The sequence below is a fragment of the Castor canadensis genome, chromosome 7 (genome assembly GCF_047511655.1).
Source record: "Castor canadensis chromosome 7, mCasCan1.hap1v2, whole genome shotgun sequence".
NCBI classification, from domain to species: domain Eukaryota; kingdom Metazoa; phylum Chordata; class Mammalia; order Rodentia; family Castoridae; genus Castor; species Castor canadensis.
Genome location: NC_133392.1, coordinates 132524052 through 132549637, shown reverse-complemented (window position 1 = coordinate 132549637; position 25586 = coordinate 132524052). Strand labels below are relative to the sequence as shown.

The 25586-nt window shown below is 41.2% G+C and overlaps 1 protein-coding gene across 2 annotated transcripts in view; it reads left to right on the top strand.

Annotated features, from left to right (window-relative positions):
- The first annotated feature begins 336 nt into the window (after positions 1 to 336).
- The window catches only part of Smap2 (small ArfGAP2), a 46503-nt gene continuing 21253 nt past the window's right edge, over positions 337 to 25586 (top strand). The window contains exon 1 of one of the 2 annotated variants that reach the window (XM_020171674.2): positions 337 to 855. In XM_020171674.2, the coding sequence (XP_020027263.1) occupies positions 753 to 855 (103 nt within the window). In that variant the 5' untranslated portion in view covers positions 337 to 752. Of the gene's footprint in view, positions 856 to 18568; positions 18654 to 25586 lie in introns of those variants that run through there. The other variant, XM_020171677.2, reaches the window with a different exon arrangement.

Below are 25586 nucleotides of genomic sequence, written 5' to 3'. Positions count from 1 at the left end.
TATCCACAGACCTTAGGTTACGTAAGAATGGTAAGTACGTAACTCATAGACTTGTGAGGATTATATTGGGGTAATTCATGTCAAACGCTTAGCACAGTGCCTGGCACATAGTAAGAGCTCAGTAAACATTAGTTGTTTTCCTTCACTTTCTTCCATTCCTTCCCCTCCCTTTCAGGCAGGCTCCATTCATTCTTTTCCAAGGACATGCAGGGGGCGTGTCCTCCTCCCTCACCCAAACCCCGCCCCCCATCTCTCTCCGGATTGGCTCCTGGGAGGCGGAGCCGAGAGAAGAGCCCAGTACGGCGCGGTGGGCGGGGCGCATGCGCGGGCTGGGCTGGGTGGAGGTGGAGAGGAAGAGCTGCCGGAAGTAGGCGGTGGAGGTGGTGGTCGAGCTGGCGGCAGCTGCCAGGGAAACCTAGGCGCGGGACGCACGGCGGGCACACAGGCAGGCCAGGGGGTCGTCTGCCCCCCTGTCCCTGGAGGAGGAGGGCTCCCTTTGCCTGGGCTGAGTTCCCAATCCAGCAGCCTCCGTTGGACCCGGCTATCCCCTGAGCTCGCCAGGGGGCGCCGCACTGAGGGGCTGCAGAGTAGGGGGCGGACGGCGCCGACCCTAGAGGGGGAAGAGAGCGCTCTCTCCGGCTCGGGAGGTGTCCCTGGATAGAGGACCGCGAGTCCTCCGCCCCTCAGCTGAGGCAGGGGCTTCTCGGGGCGAGGAGGGCGCCTCGCCCTCTGCCCCCGCCGGCACCCTGGCTATGACAGGCAAGTCGGTGAAGGACGTGGATCGGTACCAGGCGGTCCTGGCCAACCTGCTGCTGGAGGAAGATAACAAGTTTTGTGCGGACTGCCAGTCCAAAGGTAGCGCGAACCTCGCGGCGGGCGAGGGGTCCAGCGGCCCGGGGGCATGGCCTGCGTGGGGAGGGGGCTTCTGGAACTTCATGGCGCCCGAATCATCTGTAAATGGCAACGCGTGCTACTCTTGCGGACGAGCCTGCTGGGCTTTCTACGTCTCGGGGTTTGGTGTGGGCGAGTGTGTGGGTGTCGGTCGGTGGGAGTGGGGGAGGGGGGTGTGGAAGTGTCCTGGTGTGCTCGGGTGAGAATGTCTGTATTTCAGGGCTCTGAATGCCTTCTGGGCCCACTGTCAGCTCCGAGCTAGCAGAGCTAGCAGCCTTTCGCTTGCAAAGGTGTGGATGAACTGCATTGTGTGTGTATGGGGAGGGGGGCGAGATGACAGAGGGGAAAGCTGTTGAAAGGATTTTTAAAGGTGGTGAGTGTTGCTGCCTGCCTGCTATTCCGTTAGCATTTCCTTCTGTCATTTTGCAATCTTGCTGAGATCTGACAGTGCTTAGGTGGCTTTCTTCTCCCAGGATGTGTGCAGTGGGAAGCTGCCTTACGCAGTGACACAGTGCGGATTTCTAGACAGCCTAGCCTTGGCTTGCGGAGTGCGTTGGAGGCCTCGCGCGCGCGCGCGTGCGTGTGCGTGTGTGTGTGTGTGTGTGTGTGTGTGTGCGCGCGCGTGCTGGCAGAAACTAGCAGATCTGGGCTTTAGTGCAGGATCCATTTAATCAGCGGAGAACAGGAAGGAAGGAATTCATCAAATTCGTTGCTTCCATGGTGATTACACCGCTAAAGATGAAATAGGGTCGCTGTAAATTGATAGAATCTTTTACTCTTTGTTGCTTGTGCTGTTAAAGATTCATGATTCAATACAATTAAAACTCAGTGTTAGGCAAACTTAGATAATAGTGAAATGTTTGCACTTGACATTTGTAGATAAAGGCTGCTACATTTTGGGAGCTTTTGTTCATGATGAATTTGCCAGGGTTGTTGCCATATAGCATGTGGGGCATACTTTACAAATCAAAAATTTAAATTTGTATTTATTTTGGCTTTCGCTTGCCTGCCATTTATTTTAGAAGGTTATATAAGAAGGGCAGATGAATGATGCATTGATTTAGATACCTGGTAGTATATTTTTTAGTGACCTCTATCAATTGGTAAATGGAATATCTCATTAGGAAAGAAGGTTCCCAGACTTCTTTCCTGGATTTTTACATCGGTAGGAATTCACTTTTAAGGGTATTTTAGAATCAATTTATGTTGAGTTTGTTAATTTCTCTCTCTTTTTTTTTTTTTTTTTTTTTGGTGGCCCTGGTGTTTGAACTCAGGGCCTCATGCTTGCTAAGCAGGTGCTGGTACCACTTGAGCTACTCCACCAACCCAAGTTTGTTAATTCCTTATAGATTGGTTCTTGTGCTAGATCCTCTATTCAAAGATTGTTTAGAATTTAGGAGTGTGCCTTGGCTTTACTCACATTATTTTATGTCCTCAGTTGACAGATCTTGAGTCACAGTAAACCAGTCTGCAGGAGTGTGCACTGCTACATTTGGGGTGTCAGATGCCATTTTGATGGTTAGTAGCAACACTCCCCCATTTCTCATTAATTTATTCTTACTCATTTTCCAATAAAATATAGCATATAGAAGAGAGAGAATGATTCAATATTTCTTCCTCCAAGTTTTCCCTTTGGTTTCTTTTTTTTTTTTTTAATAGCCTTTCTGGGGATGAGGCTGTACTGGGGTTTGAACTCAGGACCTAATGCCTGCTAGGCAGGTGCTCTTCCACTTGAGCCTCTACACCAGCTTAATTCTTTTTTTTTTTTTTTTTTTGTGGTACTGGGGTTTGAACTCAGGGCCTATACCTTGAGACACTCCACCAGCCCCTTTTTTTTGTGTGATTTTTTTTTTTTTGAGATAGGATCTCAAGAACTATTTGCCATGGGCTGGCTTCAAACTGCAATCCTCCTGATCTCTGCCTCCTGAGTAGCTAGGATTATAGGCGTGAGCCACCCGGGGCCGGCTTAATTAATTCTTAATGAGAACTAGTAACTGCTTGCTTGTAAACTTTATTGCCATGGATGGTATGATCCTGCCATTGTATTAAAAAATGAGATGCCTTGTGTCACTTATCTTTCCATTCTGTTAAGTAGTCATTTAATGAGGCCTCTGTGTATCTTTTGTGAATTATCTAACTCATACTACTGTTTCAACTCCTTTACTCATTCCCCTTCCTCTTTTCTAATTTCACAGATTGTAGTGATTACATAGACAATTCTCAGAAGATGGAAGGAAGAGGCACTTGCATCAATAGATTGTTACCTGTTAGTTCTTTTAAAAAATAAATTTAGGCCAGGTGCCAGTGGCTCACGCCTGTAATCCTAGCCATTTAGGACGCAGAGATCAGGAGAATCGAGGTTCGAAGCCAGCCCAGGGCAGACTCTATTAAAAAACAACAACAAACAAAGCATCACCTAAAGGGGCTGGTTTGGGTGGCTCAAGGTGTAGGCCCTGGGTTCAAGCCCCAGTACTACTATATATATATGTATATAAGAAAAACAAGTTTGTTGGAGGGGGAATGTAAAAACTGCTGTCTAAAATTATACTTGAGTTTGAGTATACTTATCTGTTTTTCTAACGTCCTTTCTTAGAAATTTAAGAGCTGACTGTTAGCTTCTGGTTAGTGCTCATCCATTAATATTCAATCAGTTAATGTAGCCTGGAATGTAGACCTGTTTGTAATGTTCCAAAATAACTCTTTGGCAGTGACTCTTATGATGTTTCTTTATTAATAGGCCCTCGAAATATATAATTTAAGTATCAGAGTAGAGAGCAAGTGGGTGTTCTTTTTATTTAGTAGAAGTTCTATTGGTCCTGGGGTTTTTAATTCTCTTGAGCACAAGGCTCCCTGGTGTCTGGGACTGCTAAAGCATTGGAGTGATTACAGTGTGGGAAAGGAAGCTGCTTTGGGACTAAAATGTTGTGACTTGCTTTAAGCCGAAGATGTGGTTTCTTCATCATCAAAGCCCTTAAGTTAATGTGACCTTTAGGGTAAATTTTTTGACTGACTTAGAAATGATGCTCAGAGGACAAACCTACTGAAAATTCCAGATATGTCAATGGTAACTCTGATTAGTTGAGGCCAATCCCATTTTTTAGTAAAATGGGCCAGGTCTTACTTCCTCTGTATTGGTCTTTGGCTTGGTCTTTAGCTATGCAGTTCCAGATCTTATCACTGTGCCTGGAGTGAACCTCTAAGCAACTCTTCTGAGACTGTGGTTTAAATAAAGTTGACACTCTTTTTTTTTTTTTTTTGGTGGTACTGGGGCTTGAACTCAGGGCCTACACCTTGAGCCACTTCACAAGCCCTTTTTTGTGATTTTTTTTTTTTTTTCAAGATAGGGTCTCACCACCTATTTGCCCGTGCTGGCCTTGAGCCTCCATCCTCCTGATCTCTGCCTCCTGAGTAGCTAGTATTACAGGTGTGAGCGCCTGGCAGAAGGTGACACCTTTATTTACTGGGAATGATTTGCCTTTCTGATGATCATTGTGTCTAGTATTGGGACACTCCTTTATCAGTATCAAAATTTGTGAGAAATGGAGCACTGTTTAGTGGCCAAAGAACTAAACTGGAATAGGATCCTCGTGATCTTGAGGAATATTTACCTCAGACCTTGAAATACCAACTGGAATTTTGGAGCCTGAGAGAATCTTTGTAGTAAGTTTTTACTTTTCCCTCTGCTGCTGTATCTTGTCTCTGGAGTATTTCACCTCTTACCACTTAACTACTGCCTCTGTCCCACCCCCCATATTTATGGATATACTGTATCACAGATATAGATATCTGTCTACCTAGTATCTGTTTTTTGGCAGCTCTGGAGTTTTTGTTTTTTTTAGTGGTACTGGGATTTGGACTCAGGGCTTTATGCTTGCTAGGCAGGCACACTACCACTTGAGCCCCTTTGCCAGCCTTATATACTTTTAAATTAAAAAAAGTTTTCTAGCAGTACTGGGGTTTGAATTCAGGTGCTAGGCAGGTGCTTAGCATTTGAGCCACTCTGCTGGCCCATTTTTGTGTTGGGTGTTTCTAGATCTCTCAAACTCTTGCAAGGAGTGGCTTCCAACCAAAATCCTCTTCATCTCTGGCTCCTGAGTAACTAGGATCACAAGTTTGAGCCACCGGTGACCAGCTAAATTTCATTTTTAAAAATGGTAGCATTTTAGAGGGTGGAGATTCAAAACTAGCCTGGGCAAATAGTTTGGGAGATCCTAGCTCAAAAAAGCCCATCACAAAAAAGGGCTGGTGGAGTGGCTTAAGGTGTAGGTCCTGAGTTCAAGTCCCAATACTGAAAAAAAAAACATTTTCATGTGGTTCAAAATTCAAATTCAAAAGGTCCAAAAGACAACATGTACACTGAGAAGTCACTGTCTCTGATTCTTTTTTTCCTTCCCTGGACATTTCTTACCTGGCTTTTGAGAAACAATATATTCATGAATAAACAATGATGTTTAAATATATTCCTCTTCAGTGTTTTTATGGAAATAGTAGCATATTACCCAGAGCTTTTGGTACTGTGCATTTTTTAGTCAACAGTATAATGTGGAGACCATGAAGAATGAGGAGTTTCTGCCTTACTTCTAGGTGTTGTCTGAGGCTATACCCAGGTTGTCTCTTTGGCAGGTATTCCTAAGTGATTTGGAAGGTAGCTTCTTGCATGGAGGCATCTTAGAAAGTGTCCGAGGCCCATCCCCAGCACTTACAAGCCCACCTTTGAGGTGGCAAGGAAGCAGAGTAGTGGAAGGGGCAGAAGGCTTACGAAGGATGTGTAGTTCAGCTCCTTTCTTCTGCTGATGGTTGCTTTGTGACCTTTAGCATGCCACCTTCCTTTCCCAGTTTGATTTTCTCAGTTGGAAATGTGAAAGTGCCTTACTCAAATGTAAGCATCATTTTATTTTTACCTTGTTTATCTTACTTGTTTTATCTTTATTTTAGTAGTTTCACTTTTTAACTTTTTTCCCTTAAAATATTCTGGTTACTGGAAGCCACAATGACTCACAGTAATTCCCTAGTCTTTAAGCCAAAACCATTTCCTATATATGGGAATTCTGGCGTTTTTGCTAATGTACTTTATGTTACCCTTGAGGATGGTCTCTGGATATTTCCTGACTTTTCAAATGTGTATGAAAGATTAGATCAGGGCATTTCTTTGTGTGGAAATTTTCTTAGAGTAGTCCTAAGTTTTAACTTCTGTTCCATTAATCTCTAGCTTTCCTGTTGTTTGTTTTTTGATAGTAAAATCATTACTTTTTAGATATCATTCCTTAGAACACAAACTTTCCTATCAATTTTTAATTATTTTAGTTGTAGCTACGGAAACTTTTGAAAGGTTAAAAAAATTCATTAAGTCTAGACTAACAGGAGATCTTGTTAAACACCCTTCTCTAGCCAAGATCAAATACCTTTCTGGGTCTTTACAGCTAATGCACTTTAACTCTGACTCTCATGATTAGATTGACACAGTTTTATCGAAGGTAATTTATTGAAGTCCCCATTAAATTGTCTTTTTTCATATCAGCATGTTAAACCTTTTCCCTGGAGATATTTTCCTATTTATTCTTTCTTTCTTTTTGTTTTAAGTGGCAGTGGAGTTTGAACTCAGAGCTTCATGCTTGCTAGGCAGGTGCTCTTACTGCTTGAGTCACTCTGCCAACCCTTTTTTGTGATTTTTTTTTTTTTTTTGAGACAGAGCCCGAACTGTCTTCACTGTAGTAAACACTGTAGTAAGACACATGGATTCAATGACAAAGGTCTTTGATCTCAAGAATTTTACAGTCTAGTAGTGAAGCACTTTTGAGGCTGAATAATGTGATAATTATTGTTATGGCATTGTGTACAGGGAGCATTGAACCAGGATCCTCCTGATTTCTGCTTCTTGAGTAGCTGGGATTACAGGAATGAACCACCTGACTCTGTTTGTCCTTTAAATATCATTCTGTGTCAATGAGAGAAAGAGCCCAAAGTGCCATGTCTTGGAGGGGGGCAATCTTTGCAGGCCTGAGATTCCACACCACACATTTGCATTCAGAAAATAGTTTTTAAGCACCTGCTTTGTGTCAGACACTGTAATAGGACACATGGATTCAATGACAAGTTTCTTTGATCTCAAGGATTTTACAGTCTTAATAGTGAAGCATTTTTGAGGCTGAGCAAATGATGCAATGTGATAATTATTGTTATGGCATTGTGTACAGGGAGCAATGAAAGCATTGAAGAAGGCAAATGGATCTTCGTCAGGATTATGGCTTCAAAGGGACAATTAGCCCTTGTCTTTAAGGGATAAGCAAGACTTTGCCAGATGAATTTAGGGGACTTTGCATTCTAGGAAGAGCAAACAATGTGCAAAGCCTCCAGGGTGTGCTGAATATGTGTGTGGGGGGAGGAGTGGGTGGATGGAGGGATTTTTTTAGTGTATTTTGACTACATGCTAGGGAGTGACCAGGGATAGAGTTGGGCAACTAGTCCAGGGCCTATAAGGTTAAAATTCCATCCTGTAGTTGGCTTTCTTTATTGCACTCAAATTGTGAAATGTGTCATGCTTTAGACTCCCTGTGTGTGGGAAGCCCATAGTGTTGTAGGTTCACCTGCTACCCAAATGGTATTGTTAGTATTACAGATATGTAATGCCTTCTAATTGGTGGGTAGTAAGAAAGCGCTGAGTATTGTGTTCATATAATCTCCATGGAAATGTACCTTCATGGATACATTAAATTATCTTAGAAAAATTTAATGAAATGCCAGCAGTATGGTCATTTCTGGAGCCACTAGTGATTTTTGAGATTGAACATGCTCAAGCATATAATGAGTATTTGATGTGTGCTCTTGGCTGTGTAAAGTGCTTAGGTGCACTTTGCAGCAAGTCTTTTGTTTCTAGATAAATCAGAAAATGACTTTTTTGCATTTTTCATTTTATGTCATTATGGTATGTAGGTGGCAGCTTTCTCGGGAACAGTTGTCTGTATAACTGTTCATCACATGAGTCATTGTCTGTTTCTGTTCTTCTGCCTGCAAATTCCATCTGGGAGATAATATGTAATTGGTGACTGTGACATGCTATTCATGATGATCATTGCTCTGGCTTTGTATGCCACATTTGGAATCTACCTGTGCCATTGAGAAGGGATAAAGGGACTTATTAAATGGATCAAATTCTCTTCCTCCAAATGATATTCCCTATGAAAAAAAGATGCCTAGCAAGAATTTGCCTAAAACACACGTTTTTCATTCTAAGTATGCAGTGCCTAACTTTTTTTTATTACGTCTGCTTAAATCCTTATCACAGTTGTTCTTCTGTTTGAGCAAGTGGCCAGTTTAAGTAGATACTAACTTTGAAGAAGTTTTATACTGGTCCTTGTGGTCCTTGGAATATGATAGTTCAGCAGACCACATTGAATAGGTAGGAATCAAGTGTATATAGAGAGAACACCTTAACATTAATTCACTCTACCAGATTCCTTTGTTATTGTTAAAGCAATTTTCCTGTATTGGTTAATTTCTTTCTCTCTCTCTCTTTTTTTGGTGGCACTGCCTCATGTTTGCTAGGCAGATGCTCTTGTTTGAGCCACTCTGCCAGCCCTTTTTTGTGGTGGGTTATTTTTAAGATAGGTCTCACGAATTATTTGCCTGGGGCTGGCTTCAAACCACAATCCTCCCCATCTCTGCCTCCTAAGCAGCTAGGATTACAGGTGTGAGCCACTAGTGCCAGGCTGGTTAATTTCTTAAATGGTGATTAGGGGCTTGGCAAGGTCAGGCTCAGTAAATCTTTGAATGAATGAACAGATTTTGTCATCTATAAATCTCTTCTTCCTTACTAGAAGACTTTTTTTTTTTTTTTTGCTATATTGGAGATCGAACCCAATTGTGCATCTGGGCAAACAACCACTGAGCTATATCCCTAGCCCCTGGAAGACATCTTTTATAGGGTATCAGAATAATAATTGTTTTAATTCTTTTTTTTTTTTTTTTAACAATTTCCTCCTTAGTTTATTTTTTTACTTTTTTGGTACTGGGGCTTGAACTCAGGGCCTCATGCTTGCTAGGCAGGCACTCTACCACCTGAGCCATTCCACCAGACCTGTTTTAATTCTTAAGAAAATTATTTTCTGAAAAATAAGTTTTAAAAGTTTTGAAGTTTTGAAGTCCCTATTTTAAGGTCCTCTCAGTTAGAACCAGTCAGGGAAACAGAAACTACTGCGGGTCATACAAGCAGAGGGAATTTAATATAGGACACAGATTATATATGTGATATAAGGGTGAAGAAGCTAAGCCGGCTGGTGAGGCACCCAGGGATTAGCAATACCTGGGAGCTAGGGTGCCACTAAGGAAATTAGAAGGTGCTGGTGTCATGAGGGCCAGAAGCATGGAGAGTGGAGCTGTCCAGTGGCAGCTGGAACTCGGGCCAAGTTAGAAAGAATCTTTACTTCTCCCCTCCCATTCAGGGAACTTATCCAGAAGCCACTTGGCAAGGGAGGCTGGGAGATGTAGTTAAGAGTAGAATAAGGTCAGGATCCAAGCACCAATAGGCAATAACACAAAGGTGCTTAAAACACCTCTAAAATACAATCTTTCCCGCTTACTTGAGTTATTATGGACAAGAAATAGAAAGGGCGTTCAGCCAGATACAACCTCTATGCTTCTAAAGAATGTTGGCTGTTGCTGAAATAATAATTAGTCCCAGGAAGTAATGTAATAACTTAGCCATAGCCTGTGTAATTAGGGTGTATGACTAGGCAAATTACTTCTGTTGAATTTGCTGGCTGCCAGAAGTGATTTATCTTTCCTTTACTCAGAAAATAAGTTCCCACCCTGTCAATTCTGGGAAGTTTTAGGCTTAGGCCTGGTGTTTTTACATTGATATGCATCCATTTACAGCTGGGTGACTTGAGTGAGTGGCACAGAGGATGCCCAAAGAGTTTTGAGGATGGCAGGCTTAAAACACGGTACTGATTAGTCTTTCCTCGATAGTAAGGTAATTGCTTTGGGTACTAATTTTCCTTGGGTTGCACATCATTTTAGCTAGTCTGTTGGTTGGCTGGTCGATTTTCCCCAAACACTTCTGATAGATTAGCATTGGGAAGGTGAGATCCCTGGATCTATTTTCTTCTACACTAAACCTGAAAAGCATTTTGTCTTATAAGGAATGTTGCTGCTGTTCTGTCTAGAGGCAAAGTTTCCCAAATTACTGCTGCTAATTTTTTTCTTGATTATGAAAGTGTCTGAGTTTCATGATACAAGTTCAGCACTTTCTAGAAGTGCTTTTTTTGTCAATCAGGTCACCTGCATTTGGGCCCTTGCTACATTAATGGAGTTGGTGGAACTAGGCCAGTAAAGGGTTTCAGTGCAGTCTGAATATGTTTGCTTTGGGGCTGTTACTTTCTTCAGAGACCACAATAAGGGGACTTCATTGTTTGAATCACCGACTGTAAAAATCACATATATCATTGATTTTCACTTTTCTCCAAAAAGCTAATTTCTTCTTTGTAGGTATTGCTATAATTCACAGATATAATGAAAATATCACTTAGTATTTTAAAAAGCATATCTGACTGCTTTCCAGAGTATCTGTTCTTTTCAGCCAGGCCATTTTAGCCTAAAAGGTACATCTATGCCTTTTTGAAGCTTCATATTTAATAAGTATAATACTCCACTACTGTGCTTGACTCTTCCCTTTTTCAAACTTTCTCCTTCCCTACCCCCCTCTTCTGGATCCTGTATTTCCTCACAGGCCTGGTGAATGCTGGGTCATTGATGGCTGAACAGCAGGTTCCTCCTCAGTGGAAAACCCCAGAGATGAGCTAAACTTACCTTCAGCTGTGGCCATCCAGCAGCGTAAGGTTGCCCTGGTGGTTGTCTTCGGTTTGTATGATTCTCCTCTTCCCTCTGTCTTCCCCCTTGTGTGCCTGAAACTTGCCCTGGCATCCACCTTTGTAACATGTCACTGGCTCCTAATAGGCTCTTATTATTGCTACTTCTTTTCACGTTCAATTAATGTGAAGTGATTCTCTGACAATTTTCGTTGACCAAAGCACTTTTTTCTCCCAATTTCTTATAGGTAGTCCAGTTTGCTTTTAAATACATACAGAATACAATTTATCTAAGTACTGGATTTCTTTCATAAGTCCACATAGAGAATACTTTGTTGATTTTTTTTAATTGTAAGCCGGAACTTAAAAAAAAAAAAAAAGAAATATCTTAGTCCAAAAATCCCTCCAGCTTCATGTCATTTTTTTCCTACCCCCAAACCAAATATGTATGCTCCCATTTTATGATGTATTGAGAGTAGTAAAGCAAATGCAGGAGGGAGAGGGACCTATGCTCAGCTGTAGCTGATAAGTCTGTCCTGGCCTGGTGATTGGAGTACATAGAGCATCTTTTCTTTCCCCTTTTCAAAAAGCCATTCTGTCTTTTGTAGCAGTTGCTAGTGATGCTTCCATCACAAATCTCTTAAGTCTCTTCTGCACAGTCTATATCCATAGATGTAGGTTTATTTGTTAATCCTCAAATGTTTCTTCACCTCATTTGCCTGAAGTGCACATGCAGGAAATTTTGTTGTTTTAACTTCTTCCTCTTTTCTTGTCTAACTGGAAGTCCCCAAATGTGTGGATTTAGAAATGAGTTCTCTCATTTCTAGCCTTGAGTTAAAAATCTTGCCTTAATGTTTAGATGGTTGTTTTTGTTCTTATGCCATTCTTACAGAATTTCCTGTGTAAGCTGGTGACATCTTATGCTGCAATATAAAGCTCTGGGGGAGGGGACATTGATATCTTTTGGCTGCTGTTGATCTTTTAACTCATGTGATAACTGACATACATCCTTAGAGGAGAAATAGGAAGGAAACTGCCTGCTTTTGTTCAAAATAGTTGTAAACAGCAGGGCTCATGGAAACCAATTTGAGTGTGATGGCTGATGTGAAAAAGAAAAAAAATTAAAAGATTTAGGCGCTTGTACTGTGTTGGAAACATTTTTACCCAGAGTAGCTGTTTGGAACAGGGGTTGACTTTGTTGCTCTGACAGTGGGCACTACGAGTTTGATTAGTGAAACTGCTGCAGCCAGAGGAGAAATTTGAGAAAAGGTCTTTCTGCTGTATACATGCTCCCAGTTTGTATGAGAGAGAGCAAGGAGGCGTCATACATGCGATGTTGGAACCAGGAGCTAAGTTGGTTCTGAGCCTAGTCTGAGCAGAAGCATCCTGACACAAGTGACTCAAATTAAAGGTCTATATTATGGCAGAGTAAAAATAGGTCCTAGTTTCATTAGACTTCTCATGCATTTGGGGGGTGTGGGGAGAGATTTGTTGCCTCAGGAACAGACTCAGACCAGTTGTTTTTTGTCTTATGAGATTTGGGGGAGTGGGAAAGTGTGAGAGTCCCTGTGCTTATTATCTAAATGTTAAATGTTGCTTCTTTAAAAAGCAGAGCCTTCATCTTTTCTGACTATGAAAGTTACCCACATTCATGATAAAAATAATTGGAAAATATGAAAAAAAAAGAATCATGCAGAAGATAGTTCTCATAATTCTTATCAACCACTATTTACTGGAGTTTAAACCATGATTTTATATCATTATTGTTTCACTTCACATTTATCAAAAGCATCTTCATGCCAGTAAGACATTTAAATATCTTTATTATACTCTAGCATTGGGCATTTGGGTTTTCAGCATTATAAATAATGGTGCAATGTAAATTTTTGTGATGCTGTTAGGCTGATGGGTTATTTATGCTTTCAGGCTTGAATAGTCATGGGGGCCCTCTAATTTTAAAAAGTTGGGGGATTTTTCTGGGTTGGGCCCATTTGGACATGGCTTTGCTATGGGGGCTGTCATTCTGAAATGCTTCATTGCAGTAGACATGTGTTGAAGCAAGGAGTGGAGAGCTGGGGAGAACCCTGGCCTGACCATAAGGACAGCTTGATGGTCATATCACAGAAAGATGGGCTAGCCCTTCCATTATATGCCTGTTGTGTGGGAATGTTGTCATGGCATTGATTAGCCTCTGACATTGTTCACATAGTCCTTCATGTAAATTTATCCACTGGGAAGGTGGATTAGAGGCCCTACATTCGTAGAAAGGGGTAATACTTTTGCATTTTTAAGTTTGTTTTTTGAACTGGGCATTCCTTAGACTGTAAGGGCAGGGACTGTGTCTTTGTTTGCCTATATACCTAGTGCACAGTGTCTGGTAGTATCTCTGTCCTCATCATGAATAGTGTTATTCATTGACATGTATTCAGATCATACTCTTGTTTTTGTTTTTCCTGACATTGACCTTTATACTGCTAACTCACATATTTAAGATTTGTGACATTTGAGGAAGCTCAGCAGGTGAATCTTTTAGCTGCTTTGTGGTAATTGCTTCATTTGTGTGCTTCTGGCATTTGTGTGGCATTGAAAACTGGAATCAGTCACGAAGCTAATCCTCTGTCCTTTCTGTAGGAGGTTTTAAAGTGACACATCATCATTTTGGGAATGTAGCAAGGGGTGTGGAACAGGAGGCTGAAATAGCAGTCCTTTAGCCCTTTTGTGGGATAGGAGTAAATATTTAGACAGTGGTCTCAGGTGCTGTAGAACTTAATAATAACCTTGCAGCAGTTTTTGAAGCGCTCCTTGTATCCACTGGAACAGGTTTGTTTAATATGAAAAACCTTACTTTGGCTCTTTTGAAGCTGTGATTATTTTCCTAGAGACCTGCCCCAGGTTCTTTTGCATAACGTTCGCTGTGCAAGACATTTCTATCCATGTGGCTGACGTCTTTGCCCTTAACTCTTGGACTACCTTTTGACCTCATTTTACTCAATTCTGAAACATTTAGGCTTTAAAACACCACAGTGAGTCTTTTCTTTCTGATGGGGCAAATGTTTACCATTTGCCTTCCTCCTTTTTAAGGCAGGGCTGTTCTGATAACTAACATTCAGCATGCCATTGGACTGACCATTTGTACTTTGATCCCAGAATTCATTTCTAGTCTGCTGTTTGTTTAGAAATGAAAGTTCTCTAGTTTGTTTGGATGTGGTTTTGATTCAGTTAAATGTGTATTTGCGTCTGTTTGCCATTGGTTGGGCCTCCTCTAATGTGTTGGGAAAATTTCTGCAGTTCTGGTGGAAAGAAGTTCACATGCCCATGGCCTTGCATAGGGCTCATTTGTTGACTCAGAAGGTTTTGTTTAGTGCCTCTGCCTGGATGAAAGGCATGTGTTTGGCTAGGAACGATTGAAAAACAGTTTCCGTCTGGCTACTTGGTCTCGAGCTCTAGTATGTAACAGTCTTCTTCCCAATGGGAAGGGATGTGAGCAAGTCTCCACGCTCAATCTCAGATGTTTAACTTCTGAGCAGCAGAGTGGAGCATGTTATAATAAACAGGAACACCTAAAATACAAGATAACTTTTTTTTGTTGTTTTTGGAGACAGGGTCTCACTATATTGCCCACTATGTGGTCTTGAACTCATAACCCTCCTGCCTCAGGCCGCTAAGTGCTAGAATTACAGACTTGTGCCACCACACCTGGCTAAGGTATAGATTGAGCATCTGCTATGTAAAACACACATTTGGATTGTGTAAAGATATTTCTAACTTTCTGTTTGACTTGACCTCTCTGGACCTTAGGTTCTTCACCTGTGCTTGGACTAGAAAAATTCCTACGATTTCTTCCAGTTTTAGAGTTCTGTGCTTTTATTAGTTAGCTTTCTGTCACTGTTAGGAAAAAAACCCAAGGAAATTAATTTATAAAAAGAAGAGGTTTGGTGAGCCCAGTCCAGGACCAAATGGTCCCAGAACTTTGGGCCTTTGTCAGAGGTAGCACATCATGGTGGAGTACAAGTGGAGAAAAACTGCTTACATTATGAGCCAGAAAGCAAAGAGGAAGAAGAATAGGTGGGACTCCCACACCCTTCTCTGAAAACACAAGGACTCACCTTTTAATGTTCCATTGCTCCTTGATAGCACTACCCTGGGGCCCAAGCCTTTAACACATGGACATTTGGGTAGCATTCATCCAAACCATAGCACTATTCTAAATGTTTGTTACAGAACAAGAGACGTCTCTTCTGCAGTATTGGCATGTTTTTATATCTCACCTGTTTCAAACCACATGGCTTAAAAATGGTTCCCCTAGAGTAGGATTTCTTGACCTCAGCACTGTTGACATTTTGAGTAATTCCTTGTTGTGAGAGCTGTCCTGTGCATTTTAGAATGTTTAGCAACATCCCCTGTTCTCTGCCCACTAGATGCTAACATGTTCCCACCCTCTGCCAGTTACGACAACCAGAAATTTCTCCAGACATGGGCATTGGCCCTTGAGGAGAAACTGCTTTGGTTGGGAACCATTGGTCCAGAAGAACAGCTGGGAGTATTTGAATGTGAAATGTTTTTACTACCAACTTTCCTATCATTCCTCTGATGCTTACTACCTATTTTCTCAGAAAATATGCACTCAGAACTTAGTATATGCAGGTGAATGCCAAAACTCAATTATACGGGAGATTAATGATAATAATGCCAAGTTCTGCTATAGCAGGTGCACCTGGCTGACTTTGAAGCAGTTGTGTACCTCTTAGCCCAGCAGAATTTCCCTGCATATCTGCTTACCCCCTCCTGCTGTTAGCTGCTGGTTGAGGTAGTGATTGACATGTGTGGAAGCATTTACCTGCAAAGTCTCTCAGGTCAGCAGTGCAGGAAGCTCCTGGGTTTGTGAATTATGGATCAGGACTGGATCTTGTGTCTCCAGAATCCAGTGTTAGGGCATTTATCCTTTCAGCTACCCAGGGGAAGAAATTAATTTGTCATCAGGGTGGTGGGGTCAAGCAATCTCATGGATCAGTGGCCGTATCACCCTTCTTCATTGGCTTCTTCTAACTGCATCCTCCCTCCCCAGCCTCCACCCATGGTCAGGCTTTTTGCATCTTCAGTATTTTTTTGAGGATATGAGTAGACATTGGTTGTTGCAAAGAGGAAGTTAAAGCTTTAATCTGAAGTAACCTAAAAAATACAGAGAACTGAATGTCCTCAGTAGGTGAAGACAGTTACTGCTGGCAAACCAAGTTAGCATCTATTACCTGAAGTGAGGTCATGAGTGTTAGGAAATTAGTTTAATTATAATGTCAAGTTTTGAACTAGCAGATCTACCGGGACGACTGCCTCTGCACACGCCCCCTCCTACAGCCTGCCACTAGCCATTAAAGCAGTGATTAGAATGTATTAGATTTCTCAGGAGAGCTAACTTTTGTACTTGTTAAACTTGCTACAACTTGTCAGTCTAGGTGGAGTAATTTTTAATTTGCTCCCACTGACTCAGTTTTCCTCATCTCTTCAAATCCTCAGTCTTTGCTGGGTCAGGCACAGAATGGTGCCAGGCAGGGCAGAATGTGTTTTGTGGGCATCCTCACTGGGATATGCTGGGATTCCAAATGCCATGATTCTGATACTTAAGCCTGTGTCAGTCCCTGTCCCTGGATCCTGGCAGGCTCTGCATTCCATTCCAGCTGAGCCTTTGCTGGACTAATTGCTCACATGGAGCCTTCAAGCCTAACAATTGTTTGTAGTGAGATAGTTTCAGTGTTTGGCTCTTAATGAAATAACCTCCTTCCTGCCCCCAATGAAAGCAGCTATTTTTTGTTTCCTCCCTCCCCTTTGAGAGGAGGCATGTCTCATCCTTCACTCTTCTCCCTTATTCATTAATGATTTACGCAAGGTCTTTGTGTAGAGGAAATTGTTGAGCTAAAGTATGGGTTAACCTAAAGAGAAGGAACATTATGGACACCCCTTTCCTCTGACTTTCTGTGTTTATATTAACCTTGTGTGATTTCACTGTAAGTCATTTAAAACTTAATTCACATAAGAAAGACACTCCTACTAGTTTTTTTTAAAGCTGTACTAAATTAGGCAGTTTTGTTATTTAAAGGAGCTGACAGAAATAAACAACAGTAAAAATAAAACCTAACAACAGAAAAACCATGGATAAGTAGGTGCCCAAGAGAGGCTGCAGAGTGCTGCAGGAGTAGGAATAGGAAGGAGAAAAGGCTTCCTGGGGAAAGTAACCGGAGCAAGTTTTTCACAGGATGCTTTGCCAACAGAGGGAATGGTTTCCCTATTACAGTTTATCAGGAAGTATGGGAACTTCTTTAAGCCCTTCAAAGGGAACATGTAAGTTAACAGCATCAATGAGTTTCTTCAAATTACTTCTGCTGATACTCTAGGTAGTTTCCATTTTCTGATTCACCCTTTTTCTTATTCCAAGTTGCCATTATCCACCTAATCCACTCCAGAGAGGGCTGGCAAATTTATCTCCAGCACAGTTCCAGTCATAGATTTTTAGCAAAATTTTCCATTTACAACCTAGTTCACTCTTGTGTTCGAGTTTTCTGCACGTTCTCTCAGTTTCTGCACTCTTTGCTCCCATCATGAGGTTTCTTGGGGATTGCTGTTGTATACTTTCCTGAAGGTAGGTGTTTCAACCACACCATCACTATTCTAAGAAGTCCTATCCATTCCATGTTCTGGGTCTTAGTCATGAAGGAATAAAAAGCTTTTGATAAAAGTGACTGGGTCTCCTTGAAGGCAAGCCAATATCATTTCACTCTGAAAATTGAAAGCTTAAGTGGCTCATGTTTATTCTTTTTTGAGAAAGGGTATTGTGTATGTGTAGTCAAGTGAACAAGTAGAACTGTTCAGATTTTTGTTAAATCTTCTTTTTTTTTTTTTTCAAGATAGGGTCTTACTATGTAGCTCAGGCTGACCTGGAATTTATGATCCTCCTGCCTCACTTTCCCCAGTGCTGGGATTATGGATTGGGGCAGTCTCACCCAACTCTTTCATTAACTTTTACCATCCTCAGCCTCCGTAATGTCACAGGACTGGTCTCTCCTGGAAGCAAACTTGAGGGCTTCATTGGCTTGTGTAGTCAGTCTTCAACACAGGCAGAAAATCTTTTGCCTAGCTCTTTTTCCCTCCTTAAAATGTCTGTTCTTTACTGTAAAGACAAGTATAGCAGCACACACCAGAATTTCCCAAGGAAATGCAAAAGACTTGAGACTTGTCACAAGCTTTTAGCTAGCACCATGATCTCTGTGCAGCTACCCTAGGACCAGCTGGAAGTACACTAATTTTTATCTTTTTTTTTTTTGTGGTACTGGGATTTGAACTCAGGGCCTACACCTTGCACCAGCCCTTTTTTTGTGATGGATTTTTTTCAAGATAGGGTCTCACGAACTATTTGCCTGGGCTGTCTTCAAACTAAGATACTCCTGATCTCTGCCTCTTGAGTAGCTAGGATTACGGGTGTGAGCCACTGGTGTCTGGCAAAGACAGTAATTTTTTTTTTTTTTTTTTTTTTTGTGATACTGGGGTTTGAACTCAGGGCCTTCATCTTGAGCCACTCCACCAGCCCTATTTTTGTGATGGGTCTTTTTGAGACAGGGTCTCATGTACTATTTGCCTAGGGTGGCTTTCAACCTTGGTCCTCCTGATCTCTGCCTCCTAAGTAGGATTACAGGTGTGAGCCACTGGCGCCTGGCTAAGGACATAATTTTTTTAAAAAATTTTTGGGTGTTGAGGATTGAGCTAGGGTCTTCTGGATAAATTTTATTTATTAAGGCATAATTGACAAATGAAAATTATATATTTATGGCATACAACATGATGATATGTGTTTTGATATGTGTATACTTTGATTTTTGGGGGGCCAGGTGGCTGGTTTGCTGGTTGGAATCAAGATCTTGCCACACCCAGGAATCCCTCTGTCTGTATGAAAAATGCCTCAGATGTCTGTGGGTAAGGATGTACTCTCAGGTTTCTCTGGGTGGCTGGAGCATGACAGCTGGTGTCTGTGTACACAATTTTAAGGAGAAAGTGATGCCACTGTTGACATAGAAGTGAGAAGAATGATAACAATTGATTTTTAGAAAACCCACATCAAGGAGGAATTTACACCATTCTTAGAAATTTGGAGTTCAGAAGATATGTCTTTGAGTGAGACAATGGCATCAGAACATTCTTTTTTTTTTTTTTTTTTTTGACAGCACTGGGGCTTGAACTCAGGGCCTCATGCTTGCTAGGCAGGCACTCTACCACTTGAGCCACTCCACTAGCCCCCCATCAGAACATTCTTAGAGCACATCCTTTTCCAAGCCAACAAAAATTTCAAGCTAGGACATTATCCTTTCCCTCATGAAGTCTTCTGGGGGCTGGAGTTAAGTGATAATGGTACAGTTTGGTTCATTTGCTAGTTCTTGTTATTATCAGAAACATCACATAAATCTGCAATCCCTCCATTGCTGGGATAGACAGAAAGGAAGAGTCACAACCTAGTCTACAGTAAATCCTACCTAGTGACAGTAAACCAGGGAAATAAGATTAATGTGGACCTAACTTTACTGAAGTAAAGTAGTTAATTTTTGAGGCATAGTTATTATCTGTTTTAAAAGAGGTAGATTTTAGAGATAATCTAATCTAGGTAAGGAAATTGACTTTTAGAGAATTGAGTTGAGTTGCTTAAAGTCACATAGTTAATTAGTAGTATAGTTTAGATAATCCTTATCTTTAATTATGTGGATTGCAGGGGCCAGGCATACAGCCTTAGATATGTACAAATATTTTACTGACCAGTTCAAAGTGAGGATTGGGTTTCCCAGGATTTACAGGGAGTGGATAGTAATTGTATAGAGAGGCTGAGCAAAGCTGCTGAACCCAGCTGTAGACATGGGCCCTGTTCTTTGGCTGTTCTGCTGCTTTGGACTTCTTCTTTTTTTGTTCCCTTTTTCTTTCTTTTTTAGTTATACTTCAGTTTGTAGCCCTCTCTTGCCTTGGGCTGAGCAAAGTCAAGACAGCTCCATTGTTTGTAAGAACTGCTAACAACCTGAAAAAGATGAAGAATGTGTCGTCCTGCCTTTCTTTCCCTAGACCCCAGTCTGGCTCATGTTGATTTCCTAGTGTTATAGGCTTTAATGTCTTTTGAGAAAAGCCAGTTGTAGTTAACCGCACAATAGGTATAACTGTACACTGAAGTAAGTACTTATTAGTGTTGGACTTCACTAGCTTCCTTTTTCTGATTACCTGTTAAGAAGGTGAGGTTGCTTAGCTTTATCTCCACTGATGTTGCAGCAATCTAATAGCTGCATCTGTTCTTTTATTGATGTCCTTGATTAAGCTGGCTCAGCTGATTTATACACTGTTTAGGTATGAGTAGCTGCTCCCCTCTGTTAGAATCCCCAAACCTCCATCTTTATCTTGCATACTTTGATATTTTATAAAAATGTGGGAGGAGTGAAAAGCAAGCACCAAGAAAGAAGTGATAAGACAGATTAATGGAACTCGGCAAAAAAGAAGTCTTCTCTAATAATCTGTCATATGATAGTAGAACCAACTATATTTCAAAATGGTTCTTAATTGACTTAGCACTCCTAGAGTCAGGTAGTCACCTATGGAAAGATCTATATCCAGTGGGAGGTTGGACCCAATGACTTCTAGGGTTCTATTTTAAATTCCTTAGGGTAGTACTTAACCTTTATTGCTAAATCAATCTCAGAAATGTTGCAATTTGCTTTTTCTCAAACATTCAGAAAGAAACTTCTGCTTTTTCTTCAAATGTACGATGTGGACAGTGTCTCTGGCAAACAGGAACAACATTCTTTCAGGATGGCCCAGATGGAAAAGGACTTACTTCTCTTGTAGAGCAGTCTGAGAGTAGAGGTTGATTGAGCAAGCCCTTATTTTGGTTTCCTAGTTCCTTAAAATGTTTATACTTACAGAAGTTCTAAGTTACTGTTTATTGTTATTTTGAAAGAGGGAACTGGATGAATCCTCTTTTGTGTAGATGAAAATAGGCTTCTAAATGTGCCACTCAGCAACCCTAACTTAATTTTTCCAAGATGGTATTGGTGTTTCTGTGCATTATTTTTTTGGGGGGTGGGGCACTGGGGTTTGAACTCGGCCTCAGACTTTTCAAGTGTTCTTTCTCTGTGATGAGTTTTTCAAGATAGCTGTCTCAAGAACTATTTGCCTGGGGTTGGCTTCAAACCATGATCCTCCTGATCTCTGCTTCCTGAGTTGTTATAGGATTATAGACGTAAGCCTCCAGTGCCCAGCTTCTGTATCCTGTTTATAATGGATCAGAAAATGGAGGCATATAAGGAGCAGAACTTAGGTAACCATCTTTAGAGTTGTTTTTAAAACAAATTACAAGGCTGGGCATAGAGCTTAGAAGTAGAGTGCTTATGTGGAAAGCTCTAGGTTTGATTTCCAGCACCACAAACCAAAAATAACAAATACTGCTTTTTTTTTTTTTTTAACTTCAGCTTTCATGTTATTTAATGACAGACAGAAGTCAAAGAAACTAACCTTCCTGTATTTTAAAATCAGAGTTGGCTGATGTATATAATCACATTTAAACCAGTTTTGAATGCTAGTTCTGGGCTCGTGAACTGATTTGATTCAGTGTTTTAGGTTCAGGAATACCTAAAACATCTCCAAAATGTCATTTTCTCATTTTGCATTGACTGTTAATCAGGAAGTATGATTTTTTCCTCTTCTTTTATCTTATCATTTTTACATTTACTTACATGTGCATATATTGTTTGTACCACCTGCCTCCGCTCCCCCTCAGGAAGTATGATTGTTAATCTTAACTGTCAACCTGGTTAGGTTGAGAACTGCCTAGGGGATTAGAAAAGCACACCTGGGATGTTTGTGAGGGACGTAATCCTGGGAAAATTAACTGAGGTGCTGAATGTGGGCTGCACCATCCGCTATGCTGTGGGCCCAGATGCAATGAAAAGGAAGGAAGAAGTCTGCTAGCTCAGGCATTAGCTCTGTTTCCTGGCTGCCATGATGTGAACTTTCTGTTCTCCCTTCCCTGCCATTATGGACTGAAATCTCTAAAACTGAGCCCAAATAAACTCCCTTAAGTTGTTTTGCTCAGGTATTTTGTCATAGCAATGAAAACTAACACAGGGAGGGATCTAAAAATGACCTACAAATCATCAACTAGAGCAGTAGTACTAGAAAGGACCTTAAGGCTTATTGCTCCCTTAGTTTACTATGTGGGCCTCATTTCTCTACCATTGCCAGTTGATTATCCAGCCTTTGCCCCTGCTGGGATTTTACTATTTCTGGATATGCTGCATTTGCTTTCACACAACCTAATTGTTAGAAAACACTTCCCCAGAATGTGCTAAAATCAACTTCTCCTCATTGGTGCTAGTTCTGCCTTTGAAGCCTCACTAGAGTAAGCTCAGCCTTTAGGGTGTTTGAAAACCATCCCTTTTCTGTGTCATTGCTCAGCTAAACAATCACATGAATAAATATATTATAATAAAATGTAGTACAAGTTAAAAAGTAAAAGGCAGGGATGGGTGGAGTGGCTCAAGTGGTGGAGCACCTGCCTAGTTAGTGCAGGGCCTTGAGTTCAAGCCTTAGCACCAAAAAGGAAAGGGCAAATGAAAGTTCAGAGCACTTAAACACTTAAAAAGTCCTTTTAAAGATATAGACTGAAGTATACACAGGTGTTTGAAATTTGCTTCTATATAATGATGTAATACAAGGTTTGTGGGGGAGAGAAAGTAGGGAGGAATATAGCTGAAACTAATTGGTGAGGAGTTGGTAATTGCTGATTATACTCTGCTGTTGTGCATTTGAAATTTTTTTTCCATAATAAAATGTAAAAAGCAAAAGGAAGGGTTGGGGAGATACATTATAATCTGCTACACAAAGGGGGCTAAGGAAAAGCTTCTGCCTATTTTTTTTTTTGAGGCGCTGAGATTGAATCCAGGTGTTCACATATGCTAGGCAAACACTGTACCACTAAGCTACATCCCCAGTCCTCAGAAAGGCTCCTTTGATGAACAAACACTTCAGCTGAGACCCTCATGATATGTGGAAGTTGGCCAGGCTATGAGTGGTGTGTGGTGGTTGGGAAATAGCCCTTTAGGCAGCGGGAGCTGTGTGCATAAAGGCCACAAGTCCTAAGAAAGAATGTGTTGGTCTTGAGGAAATGAAAGAAGGCTGGTGTTATAGGAGTGAGAGGCTGGGGACATAGTCACGAGCTAGGCATATCAGATCTTGGAGACCATTTTAATGAAGGATTTTGTTCTTTAACCCAACTAATAGAAAGCAGCATTCCATAGAAGGGTTTTAAGGCAGCAGAGTGACAAAGTGGTTTTTGCTTCTTGAAGAGCTTAAGTTGGCTGTTTTGTGGAGAGTGGTTTTGGTGTCAGTTCTAGGGAGAATGTTAAAGTGCAGAGACATTAGGGTGTTATGTCACCAGGAGATTCTGGTGTTTTTAGATCTGAGAAACAGTGGCATAGATGAGAGAAGATACCAGTTTGACAGATATTTTGATCATGGTGATGTGGGAGTTGGAGGAGAGAAAGGTTTCAAACATGAATAAATTTCTGACTGATGTAATTGAATGGGTGGGGGTTTAGTTGAGAAGAATGGAGAAGGAGCAGATTTTGTGACAAGAGATTGAGAGTTCAATTTGAAATATGCTATTATGAAATTTGTGCCAATTTACATTTTTACCTCTTTATGAGACACATGGAGTTGGATATGTGGATCAGGTGGTAGAGCACCTGCCTAGCTAGTGTGAAGCCTTGAGTTCAAACCCCAGTACTCCCCCCTCCAAAAAACAGTGAGACTACATGGAAGGTGTATAGTCAGAGGTCTGATCTGTGTTCTGTTTTGTTTTGTCGGGACTGGAATTTAAACTCAGGACTTTGCGTTTGCAAAGCTGGTGCATACTTGAGGCATGGCTCCAGTCCATTTTTTTCTGGTTATTTGGGAGATGGGGGTCTCGTGAACTATTTGCCCGGGCAGGCCTTGATCTGAGATCCTTCCAGTCTCAGCCTCCCAAGTAACCATGAGTATAGGTGTGAGCCACTGGTTTCTGGCTCAGAGATCTGTTCTGTACAGACTTGTGTTTTTAAGAGATTCTTCTGGTGGGTCTGGAGATCATTTAGTTGTTAATTGTAAGCTTCTCCCTCCCGCTCCAATTTTTATTAGGATATATTTGTTGTACAGGGGGTAGTCATTGTGGCAATTCTGAATAGCCTTATATTTGCATTGGTTAGATCATCTGCTTTTTTTTTTTTTTTTTTGAATCAAGAAATCTCACCTTTATTGTCTCTGCCTTTGTATCCCCAATACTTAGTAATCTACTAAGAGAATGAATGCTTATCGGTGAGAGATGAGATGGTCCATGTAGAAATGGATAGATTCTACAAGTTTCCAAGTACATTCAAAAAGGCTTGGATGGAGGATGAAGAGATTTTTCTCTGTGCTCCCTCACCCTGCCTATTGAAGACTTTTCAACAGGTCCAAGTCAAAATATGGGTAGCCATCAATTTATTTATGGTTTTCCCCCAAACATTTGTTTAAAACTCCATAGATCAGAGACCAGCCAGCTATAATTACTATTTTACTCTCATTCTGTTCTAGAACCTTGCTTAACCCTGGCAGGTCTAGTGATGGGGGAAGTTTTAGTGGCAAGGGAAATTTACAGCAGGGCAGCAGTAGTCACTTGACGTGTGTGAGTGTTCAGAAGTTGAATATGAATTGGGTTATTACTTACATGCTTTCTGTTTTACCAGTGGAGACTTTAGTCCTAGAGAGACTTGTCAAAAATGCATGAAACTGGTCTGGCGGAGTGGCTCACGTGGTAAAACACCTGCCTAGGCAAGCATGAGGTCTTGAGTTCAAACTCCAGTACTACCCAAAAAAAAAACAAAAAAAGAAAATGCATGCAGCTACTCCATGGAAGCCCAGATTTCCGTATACTGGACTGGTACTTTCTACAGTTGATTTCTTGACTGATTGACCCAATCCATATGCTTTTCTCATTTTCATGGATTCCTTATTATAGAATGACTGTATGTTGATTTTGATACTGTATGATGCTTCCTGGCTCAGCTCTTTGGCTCCTGTTGGATATGTTCATGTAAGCTGTGATCTGGTTCTTGAGTTGTGTTAATCACTATCAGTTTATATCACTTGTTTATCTTTGCTTTCAAAATTGTTCAGAGTATGCCTTTTAGTATCTCTTTTCTTTTTGTGTTTTGGTGATACTGGGGTTTGAACTTAGAGCCTTGCACTTGCTATGTAAGTGTTCAACCACCTGAGCCATGCCACCAGCCCTTTTTGCTTTGGTTATTTTTGAGTTAGGATCTTGCATTTTTATCCAGGCCCTCCTGAACCTTAATCCTCCTATTCTTCCTATTTAAGCATGCCACTATGCCCAGTTTTTTATTGGTGGACAAGAGTTCTCGTGAACTTTTTGCCCAGGCTGGCCTCGAATTGTGAGCCTTTCAGTCTCTGCCTTCTGAGTAGTCTTTCCATTTTCAATTTCAAAACATATGTTTTTTATTTTTTCTTTGGTTGCCATAATCAATGTGTAATAAACAATTGGTTAATCTTTGCATATATTACATATAAGTAAGCAGCCCTTCTCAGCAGTGAGCCAGATGTTGTGGAGTCCAAGCACCCACCACTCAGCATCTGGCTGACAACTGGGCATCTTCCTTTGTGTGTGTAGTAGGTGGTGGTGGGGGGCATGGGTAAGCACCAGGATAGTGTGTAGTGTGTGTGTGTATATGTGTGTGTGTGTCAGAGGAGGATAACAGGTGCAGGTTTAGATAGTGTAATTTTAAAGAATACTTTGAGGGAAATAAAGGAAGTTGCTTAAAATTTCATGTTTTTTAGAAGACTATTCCA